Here is a 15749-nt window from a genome sequence, read left to right as displayed (position 1 = left end):
GCAGACTTTTCTGGACGTTACAGTGATCCTGAAGCAAATGCCGTTTGCATGACGAAGAGAAAGAAAGAGAGAAAGAGAGAGATAGAACGAGATAGAGGGGAAGTTTTTGGTTTGAAAACGGGGGGGCCAAATGAGATAGATTTTGGCGGTAATTACTCTGATAGAGGTCGCTGAAAAGAGAGAGACGAATAAAGGCAATGGTCAAATTTGCCCCGTATGTAGGATAGAGTGAGCAATCAAACATTGAGAGAACAAATCACATCGCATTCTGATTTAGAGCATCGTTCCTCAGGTGACTCATCTGAACCATTTTGTCTTTCCAACGAAGAAAACAGGCTTTAGCATCGTTTTGTTTACCTGGTGAACGTGCATTTCAAGTTGCAGCACGTGGATATCTAGACCAACCACATCTTCACACATTCGACCTCTGACGTCTCGTCGACATCATAGAAATCCCACCCGGTAAACTGCCTTTACTCCACTTGCCTTTTGTTGCTTTCTGCACAGAATCGATATGCACAAACACCTGGGACTTGCGGAGATGACGAATAAAAAAAAAAGGAACTTGATTGACACAGTGTTTCAAACAAAGAGCCAGTATATCTTCAAACGTGTCCTTTTCTACTGAAATGTGTCTTTTTTGAAGAAACTCCTGTCTCACTTCTGCCTACAACCTGCTTTCCTGATCTTACTTTTCTAGGCCTTCCCTCTTTGTAAAGCTGTTGTAATTTTGATGTAAAGGCAGAGCGTATGTGTGGGGGAGATACACTATTGAGAAAAAAAAAGACAAAAAAATAAATGAATTCTTTCCTCTGTCTATGGTATACATAAACAAAACTGTTTCTACATATCAATAAGTGTTGTACCTTTGGTGTACATATACAAATATAACTAATAAATGTTGATTCATAACTAAACATCGTCTTTTTGACTGATTTTTTTACAACTCGTCACAAATGCATGTCATTTCATGTCTGCTACTGTTGTTCAGTTGGTGTATTTAGGACTCATACCAGAACCGAGGCAAACATATAATTAATTTTTATTACTAGTTAGTTAGTTAGGGAGTTAAATACTGAAGATTGAAATGCACAATCAACCTGCCTGTCCCGAGAGCCACTGAGGAAATTAATAATTATCTTAAAGAGGCTAAAGAAAAATAAAGCTCATTAATCCACAGATGTCAAGCATGTCGAGAGGTTATATGGAAATAAATGACCTAAATGAAAGGACAAGGAGCCCAACGTCACTCCATTAGCAAGTCTGCGATGCACTAAGGTGCACACTTTGCAACACATGTCTAACAAACTAGTGGACAGTGTCATGTTGAGGCAATATGATTTCCATAGTCACTTATTTCTTGTATGGTAACGGCCACATTAATCATCTGTTTGCACTGTTGTTGTGATTGGCCCACGACTGCAGCAGCACTGTTTGCACCGTTAGCACCGTTAGCTGCTAGCTGCAGGCTCAGACGCTGTGCAGGCAGACGAACGTAGCTGCTGCGGTCGTGGGCTAATCATACATCACATTAAATTGATTGGCTGTAAGCGAAACCGTAAAAATAGCATATCCGGAGATCTTTGTTAGTTGCTAGTACCTCCCCAAAAACAAAAACTCTGCCTTATATTTTAATCAGGACTGTCAAATACTGCTTTTTTTCTGATTCAATTCTGTTGTCATAGGTAATTCTCAATTTGAATTAAGCTATTTTTGTAATAAATTAACTTCCTTATCGTTTTGTTTGATTGCTGCTAGACCGCAAATACAGGTGCTGTCATTGTTCCCTTCTTCCTAGCAGCCTCCTCTTTCCCTCTTCTTCTCCTGAGTTTTCCCTTCCCTTCCCTGCGTTGTCCGCGTGGTGTGCATATAGACTGTCTTTGTGTGTGTTTGTCTTCCCTCTACTGAGCTGGTGAGTTGCTGGCTTCCTCGTTGCTCCACTCCACACACCTGGTTGATCTGGCACAGCTGCTCCTCATCTCACTAATCACCTGCCACAGTAAAAATATCCCGGTCATTCTCCTGAACCCTCAAACTCACTTTTTCACTTCCTGTTTTGTTACCAACCTGCCGTGTCCTCCAACCTCCACCAGACGGCTAAATCCGGTGCTTGCTCCTGTTGTTCTGAAAAGGCTAAATGCAAAATATGAGATTAAAATGTTAGAAATGCATCATGAGTCATCATGCACAATACGCAGATACATTCAAATTCATGGTGATAAGAAAAAAGAATCTGCACTTGTGGTTATTTTCTTTGTATGTCAGCAGCAATTGGGTCAAACCGTGGTCATGTCCCTGGAAATCCAATAGAAATGTGTCAAATAAAGTCACAGTATAGTAGGCTATGCTATAAAAATAACATTGTAGTTTGCCATAAAATCTCATAGCGTATGATATAAAAAGTAATGGTATAGGATGCAATATAAACAAAAAAGTGATGCAGTTTAACACTGTCTGTAAATAATCCCTTCTCCATCGTTCAAAATGGCCATCTTTGTCTTTGTGTCTTTGCTTCCTGAATGAACATGTTCTCACATCCCGACCCCGGTGCCATGGAAACCTCACTTCCTCTTCCGCGGGGGTAATGTGACCGTTCTCATCCCACTGTCATGCCATTCACTCTCTCTCTCTCCCTTTTGTCTTCACACATTCAGAGTAATTAGCGAGTGAACACACGGCACACATCTTTTATACACATTTATTTTCATCCATGACTTTACAAATCTTTTCAGCAACGTATTTTGTTAATTTGTCATAAAACCTGCCTACACTAGTACATTTGCTACTTCTCCTCAAAAACAAATCATAAGAGCAAAAGCAGGAGGGGATAATAACAACCGTAACAAGTCAGAAAAAAAACAAAACTGTTTGCAATCGCTGTATGAGATTCCACATTTTCATACTGAAAACCAGGAAGAATTAGCCGTCACACCGGGAATAATATTGATATGACACAATGTATGATATATTTTACCAATGAGGAATAGAAAAACTACAGCATTTTGTTCACATGAGTGAAATTTACAGAAACTGGCACATTGAGGCACACAAGCTTCATTCATAACACCCCTCCCCCCCCCTCGGGAGCACATAGACGACGTTGTCAGCCCCTTTCTTATGAAGAAACCTTTACATTGCTACGTGTTTACAGCACATAGGGCTCCCATGATCATATGTGCCATGTAGTTTAGCATCTAAAGTTTAGACCATTGCCACTTGTTGTGAATGTGCTTAAATGTATCCAATTCTTTTTTTTCCCTTAATCAATGTACACACTGTGTATAAAGTATGCATACATCATCTCTATCATTCTACTTATCCTCAGGATAACGTCAAGGACTTGATTATCATATTCCCAGCCCAATATCAATGTATATTAACTGACTTTAATGGTGCATCTGTTGCACAGTTGTTTCCTTCGGAGGTACTGTTTTCTAATTAAATAACTCTAAACAAAATGACACATTCCTTTATTTAAAAAGGGATTCAACGCCCCTTTCCGTCAAACAACAAAAAGCACTGGCAGCTATTGCTATGGCATTTCCAAAAACATATACTTTATATACAGAGACCAAGAAAACGGGAATAAAAGCCGCATAAATTAAGGTAGTGACATCCCCATTTGTCTTGAAAATGGAAATAACCAAACTCCAGTCCACAGGCGATGTCTGAAATATACACAGGGTTACGACAATAAGCAAAAAAAGAAAGAGCTGAAATACATGGAAAACCCCATGGGTTGATTTGCTCAGTTATTTCTCTATATTCTCAAATAACTTGGTACAACCCAGTCCATTGATTTATCGCTTCTCATTTAGGCTAAAAGGCCCTACAATTTAGGATCCACCAATTCTATGAAAAAGAGAATCATTTATCATCAATGTGTTCGGAAATTAAACCCTCACCACCCCTCCCTTTTAAAAACCAACCCATGTCTATCCAGCCAAAAGCACGTAGCTCACGGACACAAAGAACTGACACAAAATACATTCACACACCCTGCTATGCATCAGTGCACGATCCCCCACCATGCACGGTGCTCTTTGCTAACCTGGCATACCTGACCAAAGAAATGCTGCACATGGTTTGAGTAGTACGCTATTGTTCCTTCAGTTAGACAATCATCCTAAATAACACACACGTACACCCTTACTCGGTGTCTATCCAGTGCTGGCCACCAAAGCAGTTTTTACCCCGCCCCCTCCCCCACCTCCCCACATCTCCCAACCATCTCCTCACTCGAACCCTCCCCATCCTCGCTCACTCCTTCCCGTCTGCCTCTACGCTCCTCTCTCACGCCAGCTGTTCTTTCTCTGGCGACTCCTCTAGCGTGATGACGGTGAACTCCTCCGTGTTGCCGTTCTCCTGGATCTTTTCCTTGTTCATGAGGGTCACCATTTCCTGCTCTCTCTCCTGGGCGTGGGAGCTGGACGCCGACGCCGCCGCCCCGTTTCCCTCGCCGCCATCTTTGGTGATCATCAGGGTCTGCGTCTTGCCACACAAGCTGCAAGAGCACATTCAAACACTTTTATTTATGTATTTTTTGCTGCAGCAAATTATGTGGAAATGGCTGACTAACGATTACTGTGCACAGTCAGACAAACAATAGTTGGGCAGCGGGGTAATGTTTATATCCAAAACATGTTTCATGTTCAGAGTAAGATGACAAAAGGAAAATCATACCTCTTTCTTTTGGCAACAGCCGCGCACACTAGAAGAATAACAGCAATGGCCACAAGCACTAAAATGATAACCAGCCAATCTGGAGGGAGAAACAAACCATGAGTCAGCATATTACAGCTTGGTAGGTTAGGGGTTAGGGGTTAGGGGAAGTAATGCGGCTGCTCACTCGATGAACCGCTGTCCTCCTGTTGTTTAGGCTCTGCAGGACCCAGGACCTGGCCCTTGTCAGTCGTTGATGGTGGAGCTGCATGTCAATGATAAAAAAAAACAGTATATTTGTTAATCATCTCAGATACATCTAATTCACTGCCATTTTTAATTCAGAAATACCTAATCTCATAAAAGAAGCAGATAAAAACATAAAGCCAAATGGATTCAAATGTATTTGTGTTTGTATCAATGATAACGTCTTTCCCTTTATATTGCCTTTTATATTCTGTGTGTGAGGCTGCAGACTTTGTGGTTCCAGAGCAGAGGAACCACAATCCCTGTATATTATCTGTATTAAAAGTGTAATTCCTTGTTTTGTTATTTGTCTGAAAATCCAACTAATTTGATTTATTCATGAATTTGCAAATTCAATTACATTGCAATGCCTTCAACACACATATTTGTGCATTTTGGTGTGTTTGTTGAGTACGCTGTAATTCCTCTTAGGGACTCGGAGACAAACTCACTGAGACCAGTCTTGTAATAAATCCTCTCAACAACTCAACCTAACACAAGGGGGCGTCATGTGTTCCTAAAATTACTTCAGTCCACCCAAAACCTGTTACATCTGATACAAGGATTTGCTGTTCTTCAAAACTGTTTTCATACCATTTGAATACAAATAAACTCAATAATCTGTGTTTTCTGTTTTGGTTTTCTACAGAGGATAGACCAGAATAATGAAATTCTAAAAGTTCCGTGTTGATATTTGTTTGTGTTTTTCTTACGCTCTGTTCCGGCATCACCCCCGTTAGTCTCCGTTTTTCTCTTGTGTGGATCGTTATCAGAGGGGGTTTCTGTTTCTGGCTCTCCAGTGGAGGCCGTTGGAGATACCTCCTCCTCCTCGTAGGTTGGCATCATCCCAGATCCAGTGGGCTGGTCGAACTCTCCAGGAGTGTAAATGGAAGCCACCCCGTCGTCCTCACTTAAGGTGTGTTCTTCCGCTGCAGGGACTTCCGTGGCATCCGGATGCAGCTCTGCGAGAGTCGTGGTGGCCGTCGGGGTCATTTCCATCACATCATCATCCTCGGGTGGTGTTTTCGGGGTGCCGTCTTCCTGGCCTTCTGCTGGAGGTTCATCTGATTGGACAATAGAGAGGGTCATGCTGTTTTAGTCATACAGAACTTTTGATGTGTCATCATCCATTTCTTAGCAATGCGACGGTATCTATCTGGATATCATTCTACAATGTTGCAACGCCTGATCATTCTCTTCAGAGATGCTTTTTACTTTTCACTTAATTTTATCATGCCAACATTAATGTTACAATAATACCTTATAATACAAACACTGAGTTTATTACTATCATATCCTCCATACAGTGTTATAGCATTATATGTTTTAACTAGTTGAAGCCAAATAATGAAATTAATACAGAGAGCCGTTAAAGAAATGGCATTCTGCAGGCACTATATAAATATATTAACTACAGTACAAAGTTAGTATTGTCCTGCTTGATGCACTTTACACTAACAAACAATAAAACAAATACAATTGAAAATGATGTTTTTTCTTAAAGGTAATTTTAACTGAAAGGACACCTTTTTGTTAAACTGACTCGGTAAGAGTCTTCACTGAGAACCATATTTAGATTTTGTTTTTATTTTAGTACACTATATTAATATAATTATGTTAGATCTATGACTATAATAATAATACATGTTATGTATGGGCACCTTTCTAAACACTCAATAAGACCTTACAGATTGAGAGATTTCTTTTTTTAAATTTGTTTTCTCTGCTTACAGTTGTTACGGAGTGATTTCTGCAATGGAAGTTTGAATTTCTAAATTTGATTCTAGTCAATTCCATGACAGATGGCTCACTCCCAACCTTCAAATCCTGCTTAAAAACCCACCTGGCTTATTCCCTCCCATCGTAATCACTCTGATTTAAAGATTTTCTCGATTTTCTCGATTTACTTGTGTGCTGTGTTGTTGATGCCTTTTTCAAATTTTAACTGACGTTTTTGATTGTCTTTGTAGGGTGACCTTAAGTAACCTCAAAGGCGCCCTTTACATAAAATGAATCATTATTATTAAATATCAATACAGCTCATAACCTGGAAATTAAGTTTTTAAATGTTAACACCCTATACGATAATTTAGTTGGTATAGTAACAGATTCACTGCTTTGAATCTATCAGTTTTGATTTCACTTCACTGTAAATCCGTGCTTGAACATGGGCACAATATGGTGACAAATGGGCACTAAATGCGTTCTGATGTTGTACTCACCTGCTGCATCTGAGGATGAGTTCTTCAAGGGGCGAAAGGCCTTTGAACAGTCCCTCTCAGGCCCAACTGGCACATGGGGGAACAGGAAGTAGGCGTTACCAAAAACGAAGAGGCAAATAACAAGTCTGTGTGTGCAGCATGAAAATGTACACGACACCAGAGTAACAGGAGAGTCAGCGTTTCCAGTGGACATAGTCACCGTTTTCATCATAGCAGTAGGCATCACAGCGCTCATCAAGATCTCCATGTGAATACAGAATGAAGCCGGTCATGTTGTTCGCACAGTTTTCATGGGGCGTGTGTCTGAGGATGGCAATGCTCGTGTTGCTGGTCCAGCCATTCCTGAACAGATTCAACAATATCATTATTATTGTTATTATTATGAGAAGACATTTGACACATGTGGCCCATTTTGAGACAGAAACAGAAAGCAATGTGTCTCCAAGGAGCCAGGTCTAAACACATGATGTCATATTAAAACCAATTCACATTGGTTAAATGAGCGGTTTCAGTGGTTGTTTTTATTGGAAGTCTACGTAATGTCTAACACATGGCGTATTCGGAAACTATTAAACAGTTTCAAAAGCAAAAAGATGTGATGAGGCTAAAAAGGATCTTGAGAGGACCCAAAATGCTTCATCGCAAATGTTCACCATTTCTTTCGTGTCTTACAGTTTAAAAATGAAGCCTACATGGTCTTTAAGAAACATTTATTTAAATCTCACAACAATCAATACAAATAATTCTTTAACAAAAGGCTTGTGGTTTCACCTGCATGTTTCCATGTTTCTATCATAGGCCTCCTTGACTTGTTCTGGACTCGCCAAGGTGCTCTGCAGCTGCTCACACACCTTCTGAGCCATGTCCAAGGTCAGGGTGTGACGGCTCGCTCCTTCAACCAGGAAAACCCCCGCATGGCTGCAGCCACGGGAGCTCACTGTAGGGGAAGAGGTGCAGGTTCAGAGTCTTACAGGGTTCCTCAAGTCCAAACTACATTAAAGGACTTTCAGTCAAGGATGAGGATTTTTAGGTGCGGAACATAAACATGCCATTTGAAAACTCTATAGTCCAGATTGCATAGGCTTCAGACAAGGATCCTGATGCTGTGGGTTACATTATGCAAATGTATTGTTCGTTCTTGATTTAAGTATGATCTCCTAACACAGCTATTCACTCAGCTCAACTAAATATCCCATTGAGAAAGTTTCAGTCACTGATTTCTGACATGCACTGTGAGGGTCGCATGAATGCCTTAAACGTATGGCAAGAAAACTCTCGATCTCTTGCCTATGAACGTGTTGGCTTTTGCATCAGTGTGCCAGAGTGGAGTCATGAGACGACTGGCATGTTCAGATGAGTCCTCTGGGAGAGAACAGAAGCATCTTGAGACAGGCAGCAGTCTCATCTCCAGCATTTAGCCTCCAGGTTCTACTCGGTCTTCTTTGTTCAAAACAATGTGTTCAAAGAAGAGTTTATATAACACTTAGAGATGAGGAAGGATAGACAAAGGGATGCACACACACACACACACACTGCTGCTGCTTCAGCTGCAGACAGCAAATAAATACTCAATCACGCCATCACAAGTTTCCCTACACTTCCCATCACGCTAACTGACCCCTCTGCTTGGTGCACAGGGTCTCTCGTGTGACGCTTAGCCGATTTGTATAAGTTGACTTGACTAAAGGAAAAGCACCAGGGAAATGACTCCGCCCCGCTGAAACGAAAGCAAAAATGCCTAGCCAATGAGCAGATGAACAGGCAGTCTGTGTAAGCATGTGGATCTCTTTCAGATATATTTATTTATATACATTTATACTTTGAGCCATATGTCCCTTTACAGAAATAATGTTATTGGGTTTGGCAAGAGTTTCAGAAAACCTGGGGATTTTCCTGATATCTGCAGGTGATCATTTGCATTAAAAATGAAATGGAACAAAACCTCCTGCGAAGAGTCCCCGGATATGCGACACACCCTTCACGCTGAATATTTACCCGTGATTTTGTCTCCTTATAGTGACCTTTTGCATGACTCCCCCTCCCATTTGGAAGAAAGAAAAAAAACAGATTAGCGCATGAATGTCTGTGGAAGTCTGCTGAATGCGGATTTGAAAAGGATGTAATCTCCATTATGTGCAGTGACATGTCATGGGAAATAGAAGAATTTATTATCAACCCTGAAAATTTGATCAGGAAACTGAAGGGTTCGTTCTGTGACAGCTTAACAAATGGTTAGTGACTAAAGTGGTGGAAACAGACATGTGACATTCTGTGCCTCAGCACAGCAAATAGCACAGTGGCTGTCAATATCATATGCAATCATCTACACTGTGGAGATATCAAGGTTATTTCCTATCCGTACTGTTCATGCACAGAAGAAACCACTACTGTATGGTGGCTGTTTTGATGTTTTACTATGGTGACGGATGCAAGGCATGAGAAAGACGTCTAATGCATGGGAACTTCTTCAGTTTTGAAGAACTGAAGAAGCCTCTTGGACGAGAGGCAAAACGTCTTAAGCAACCTTAAGCAAGTCCAGTTGCCTATAATAAAGCTTTGAAAGATTACTTAGACTGGGAACCATCACCAACTTTATACAGTTAAGCCTGGCAAACTACAATGCCAACCAACTTCCACTTACTGAAATTCTCATAGTTTCCAAAGTCTCTTGGAGGACCAAAACACAGCCAGCAATAAGGTTTAAAGACCCTTACTTTTCTCAACTGGATTATGTGGCGCAGAGTTTCAGAGGAAAACGGAATATATTCATTACAAATGAAAAGAAGAAATCACGCCGGCTCACTAGATCAAAATAAAATTTGGTTAAAGAACCTTAGAATTGAAAAAAACGTGTAAAACCTGCTCTCTAACAATAGAATGACTTACAAACACGCCAATTAATATGCTTGAACAACATAATACCAAAAATAAATACCAAAAAATATTGAGATTAAATACGATGATGTAACAGTTTTGCCTTTATGACCCTAATGTTGCTTAATTGTTATTTGTCATGTTGTGATGCTGCGCTATGGAGATAGCTGATTACGAAAAGATGACAAAAAAAGTCCCCCCCCCCTCTTTTTTTCCACTAGCTGTTTTGCGTAAACAACTCTAGCAGCAGCAGGAAGTAAAGCTCTCTGCCGTTAGTGGGACTCTCTGTTGTTTGCTTCTCTTTTACACACACACACACACACCCACCCACCCACACACACAGCCACATGGCACGGTGTCCCTGAAAGTGAAGGGGTGAAAAACAAGACAACGATCCTGGCCTTGCAAACCTGCCCAGCGAGATCAAAGGGAGCACAGCTTACCATCAGCGAGCTGAAAAGCGGGCTGACATGAATATGAGGCGCAAACATTAGTATGCAGAGGCACCGGCCATGGGTGTCTTTCATACAGTTGAGAAGCCTTCTATGCCAAGGCACTGACTCTCCCAAAGGCTCCATTGTCACTAATAGAGTTGAAACCAAGGATACTGCGAAGTCTGGGAGTACACAACCTGAGAGAAAGGGAGCTTTAAAGCAGCAACTGGCCCAAACCTCCAACTGCTTTTGGAAATAATAGACCCCCCTCCCTTCTCTCAAGTACAAATTACCCCCCTGCATGCAGGTGCTTAAACACACGGACAAGACACAGATACTCATACACACTTGAATGTCTGATTATTTCATTTGAGTCACAGCCGTTGAAGAACCATGACGCAGCATGGAAGTGAGCCATAGAGCCCGTATGCTCAGTGACCCTGATGTCAAGATTAACCTCTTATCTGCATTTTTCTCTTTCCTCTTGTCATTCTCAGAAATGCCGTACAAAAAAAATGTTCTCACTAAAGTTCCTCAAAATAGCTTGCAGGAATCTCATGCTAGAACAGAGAGTCTACTGTACGGCCTATGTCGCACTTCTGCTGTAACATCCTTTTAGCCATAGTTCCTCAGCTGGTTTGGAGAGAGACCTTGTTGCCATCACTCCCACAATTCTCCAGTGTCCTGCATTATCACACTTGAGTGAAGTTGCTCCATCAGCAGGTATGTCTTTCCCCCCACTGGTCACAACAAAGGTCCAGGTGAAACATGAGACAGGGTGCAAATATGTTTGTGCACACACACATACCCACACACACACAATATGTTTGTGCACACACATTCACACATCCCAATTACCAACTGACATTACCTGAAGGTCACACGAAGGATTCTTGTTATCTGCTGTTTCTGTCTCCCTCCACCTCTAACCCATTGTATACACGGTTGAAAGCATCATTCTTTTAAATAGAGCAAGCATGGGCACTTCTTTTTATTAAACGTTAGCCTACCTAAATTAAAAAAGAAGGTTTCAATGAATCCAAAAAGATGATCTGTGATAAGAACTTTGACCTCCAACACTCTCTTCAAACATTAACCTTTTGGAGGAGTCTTGAGTGGAAATTACACATTTTAAAGCATTGCTATGTTGCAGCACATCTTTTCAGCTCAGAGGTAGGCAACCTTAGACATGCTTGCCAATGGGGGCCAATTGCAGCCAATGGTAGCCAATAGGGGCCAATGGCGGCCAATGGTGGCCAATGGAGGTCAATTGGGGCCAATGGCAGCCAATGGGGGCCAATGGTGGCCAATGGCAGGCAATGGTGCCCAATGGGGGCCAATGGTGGCCAATGGCAGCCAATAGGGGCCAATGGCAGCCAATGGGGCCAATGGGGGCCCATTTGCAGCCAATGGTGGCCAATGGCGGTCGTACACTAGCAAAAGGTTTGCAAGAGAGCTTTTTTTGGAAGAGGTTGAAATCTCCTTGTCCGCATACCAAATTAATTCTATCACAGCCATTTGCAGGTGCACAGCCTGTTATTGATGGTAGTTGATTTATTTGTTTTTTTCCAAGCCCCCATTCCGTGTAGACCTGCTTTACTCTGCCGTCTGATGACTGATTGGCCAGCTCTCATTGCTTTCTTCACAGAATTTGATTGGTGGAAGGTCGGTGGGGGCATGAATCTCATAAAAAGGTTTTAAAAATGAATAAGGTTTACATCACTCAAATAGATGGACAGACAGAAACTTGCAATAACAGGACCCAAGAACCATTTAAGACCGGTTGAATCGGTGTCCAAGGCACTGGGTAAAGAAGTGAGAATTAAAAGAGGAAAGGAGTTATATAAGACATTGGTGTAGGGCCATTGGGCTTCAGGGCGGTCGATTTGCAGAGGAGGGTACATTGGTATAGAGGAGGCAAACACGTGTCTGAGAGTCTCAGGTGGCAGGAGACGGTACTCAGACCTGTACAGCCACAAGCCCTCTTTGTCAGGGCCCGGTCCCGGTCCACGGGGCCCCTGACCACCCCTCACCTTGAAACATGACACGGGTTGTTACTACAAGAAGGCAAATGGGGAGAATTTGCAGGACAACCAGCAGTTAGCTTGGTCCCAGTGCATGCATTTGAGTTTGAGTGCATCTAAGAGATAGAGATATAGAGAAAAGTATCCTCTTCATAGAGGATATGATATTTATCTGCCATCTATAAAGGAAACTCAAAAGATACAAGGGCACTAATCTGATCATATTTCATGTTGTGAAATGTAATTATACATTTTAGAAGGTCATCAGAGCACTTCAAAAATGAGAAATAAGGTATATTTCTCACAACACTTAATACTGGACACCTAAAATGTCATATTTCAGTGAGACAAAACAATCTGTTCTTAGATAATACACCTTGAATATCCTCAGCAATATAGGCTTACTATGAGACATAACTTCCTAATGCTTGTGTTTTTTTTTTCAAGAAATCATGCGTAACAAATTTCACTTCTTCCATTGGCAATTTTTTTCACCTTGAATTCAAACTTCTTTTTATAGTTACCTTTTTGCAAATGAGATAACTCTTTAGTCTCATGATCAACTGAATTATTAAAGGCAGGAATACATTTTATATCACTCCTTGCAGAGGTCATACAGATACAAATTCAAATGGATGGAATTAATGTTACTACTGGGGCGAAAACTAATTTGAATACCTTTATTTTTAGGGCATTTTCAGTCACTAATGACACCAGGCAAAACTTTGTTCAGACAGAATTATGCATGCTCATAGACATCATTGGTCAGAATTTCAAAAACTCCCCCAAAATCTGATCTTGCTTAACTGGCCTGCTCTTAATGATGTGCTCCAGGTGAAAATCATAGGGTTAAAGTTCAAACAAAAATGTCTGGACCAGGATGAGAACTAACCCCCGCAGGGCACTTCTACCAGACACCAATTAGTCTCAACTCATTGAGGTACAGTTCATAAAGACACTGCTCACAACTCCTGTGCACACAAGGTGCCTAAAGGGGGCAAACACATGTTGAAGCATGAGAGGAAGTGGCTTCATCTCCTCTCCTCACATACGAGCTGTTTAGGCTGTCTCTTATTTGCCGTTAAATACTGGTCAAATTTATTGCCTGATGCCGATTGTTCTCCGGCGCAGTAGCAGAGGGAGTCTTTGTGAACAACCCCGTCGCCACTTCCTCGGGGAACAAACCAGACCAACGCAGACCTGTTTCATTCAGTACCAACTTCACCCCCAGAGATATATTGCTCCGAGCAACGAATCCAATCAAACCCTTCCACATAAAGCACACGAGAGAGAAAGAGACAAAGAGTGACGAGCGAGACAGTTAGGGGGGAACGCCGGAGTGATTGCTGAACATCCTTTGTGTCAGAGAATAAAGCATTAAGCGTGGCAGCACAGACTCCAACTGTATCAGCACAGCAAAGAAAAAAAAAAGAACCAACCCCTCTTTATTTCTGCTTCTACCTGGAAAAAGACTACATTGATAATCCAAATCCCTAATAAAATAAGGTTAACTTCCCAGTGAATGTGTGTGAGACAGAGAGTGAGTGAAACAGCGCCGGTCTCCTTTGTGTCTGCCAGGAGTCTCAGACTGCCAGACGTAAGCCTGTCTGCGCTGGTGTAGCACGCGCTCTCTTGCCGGCATCCACTCATCCATTCTATAAGCAGCAGCAGAGCATAGCACAGCCTTTCTTTCACCGGCTTCTCTTTACATGAATGCTCACTCAAATTCTCAACAAGGAGCAAGAAGGGGGGGCGGGAAAAAAAAACACAGAATAGTCTGCTCCTACAATCTGAAAACAAAGGAGTGTTGCCAGTCAGTCAGACAGGCAGAATAAGGTGAAAAAAGAAATCCCCAAAACAAAGAGCCATCCGCTGGGCGAAGGCACAGTCCCCTCACCTTGAAGTAGTTCCGACCTGGAGGAGGCCAATAATCCAAAGGTGACCCCCAAGACAAGCGTCCACATCCTGGGCGAAGCGTCTGTCGGTGGCTGGGTGAGTAGTAAAGGTGTGTAACAGTTCTCCTGTGGTCCTGTCTTCCCTCTGCCAGGAGTGACGGGTGGCGGTGTGTGTGTGTGTGTGTGTGTGTGTGTGTGAAAGAGAGAGAGAGTGTGAGAGAGAGTGAATGAGAGAGAGAGAAAGAGAGAGAGAGAGAGAGAGAGAGAAGAAACCTGTCACTGTGGAGGGAGTTGCTGAGAGTGTAGCTGCTGGAGCTGACTCAGACTTTGCCCCAACTTTTCTATTCTCTGCCCGAAGGACACACGGACTAGTGGCACACACGCCGAAGGGCAGGAGTGGTTCATGTGAGCACACACCCTTCTGCCTCTCCCACACTCGCCCCACCTCCCCTCCTGCCCCGCCTCACGCAGCTTCTCTTTTTTACTCCCATTGCTTGCTCTCTCTCTCTCTCTCTCTCTCTCTCTCTCTCTCTCTCTCTCTCTCTCTCTCTCTCTCTCTCTCTCTCTCCAACTCTTCCTGTCCTTACATTTATTAATGGCTGAGAAGAAGGTGATTTCTCCCTCCGTACAGCCGCTTATCCTCCTCTCCCTCCCTTTTTTACTATCTCCCTCCCCGTCTCCCACTCTCCTGTCTCTCTGCCCCTTTTCATGTTCCTGAGAGCAACAGTTTCTGAGAGCCCATCTGGTCTTTTGTTCAGTCCTCACTCCATTTTCAATTCATCCGATTTTCTTGCCTCTGCTTCCTTTACACTCTGTCTTTTCTCTCTTGCTGTATGTCTCAGTGTGATCCTGGTGCCACCAATTCAAAGAGGTCAAATCAATTTCACACGGATGCACCTTGTCGCCCAAAGGTTTATAGATCCAATACTTTGATAGAAAAATCTGAAATCTCTGTGTCTAACACTCTCAAAAATGATGGTTATGCAAATCTGTACCAGTTATGCTTCTAGCTAAGGAACCTATCCAACCATATAGAAACTCAGGTTTCATATTTCACTTCTCCCGGCATGGAGACATCTGAGGTTTCAGAAAATCTCCCCAACGTCAACATGTCTTGTGGTTGTTTGCATGTGATGTGTGTGAAAACTCTCCGACTTCCTTAACAACCGTCTGTCCTTAAATGGGATTTGGCTCAGCGTGACTAGTAATGTGGTAGTCATGGCGACAGTGCTGAAATAAACAGTGACCTGGACTTCCAGGTGAGCACAGTAATTATTACAGCCAACATCTGGTGCCACTTAAATCACAGCATTTCCAGTTTATTCAGCGTATTTTAGGACAAATAGAGACTTCACATGAACACAGATAGAAGTAGCTTCTGAAACGTCAACT

The 15749-nt window shown here is 42.3% G+C and overlaps 1 protein-coding gene across 1 annotated transcript; it reads right to left on the bottom strand.

The window, feature by feature from the left end:
- Positions 1–2682: 2682 nt before the first annotated feature.
- cd44b (CD44 molecule (IN blood group) b) lies at positions 2683–14815 on the bottom strand. Its single transcript, XM_084017232.1, has 8 exons — positions 14360–14815; positions 7902–8067; positions 7330–7472; positions 7131–7196; positions 5622–5972; positions 4850–4927; positions 4684–4762; positions 2683–4504 (listed from the first exon to the last, which is right to left on the bottom strand). Exons 1-8 carry the CDS (start codon positions 14424–14426, stop codon positions 4294–4296), a joined length of 1161 nt encoding a protein of 386 aa, XP_083873358.1. The 5' UTR covers positions 14427–14815; the 3' UTR covers positions 2683–4293.
- Positions 14816–15749: the final 934 nt, after the last annotated feature.

Source organism: Eutrigla gurnardus (genome assembly GCF_963514095.1).
Source record: "Eutrigla gurnardus genome assembly, chromosome: 9".
NCBI lineage: Eukaryota > Metazoa > Chordata > Actinopteri > Perciformes > Triglidae > Eutrigla > Eutrigla gurnardus.
The sequence above is the reverse complement of the archived record's forward strand: the minus strand, read 5'-3'. Positions and strand labels throughout refer to the sequence as shown.

Coding starts and splice junctions, on each gene's coding strand:
- cd44b (XM_084017232.1), bottom strand. CDS start 14,426: ATGTGGACGCTTGTCTTGGGGGTCACCTTTGGATTATTGGCCTCCTCC. Junction 8,068..14,359: donor CAGGTCGGAACTACTTCAAG/GTGAGGGGACTG, acceptor CTTCCCCTACAG/TGAGCTCCCGTGGCTGCAGC. Junction 4,505..4,683: donor GCTGTTGCCAAAAGAAAGAG/GTATGATTTTCC, acceptor GTGCTCTTGCAG/CTTGTGTGGCAAGACGCAGA.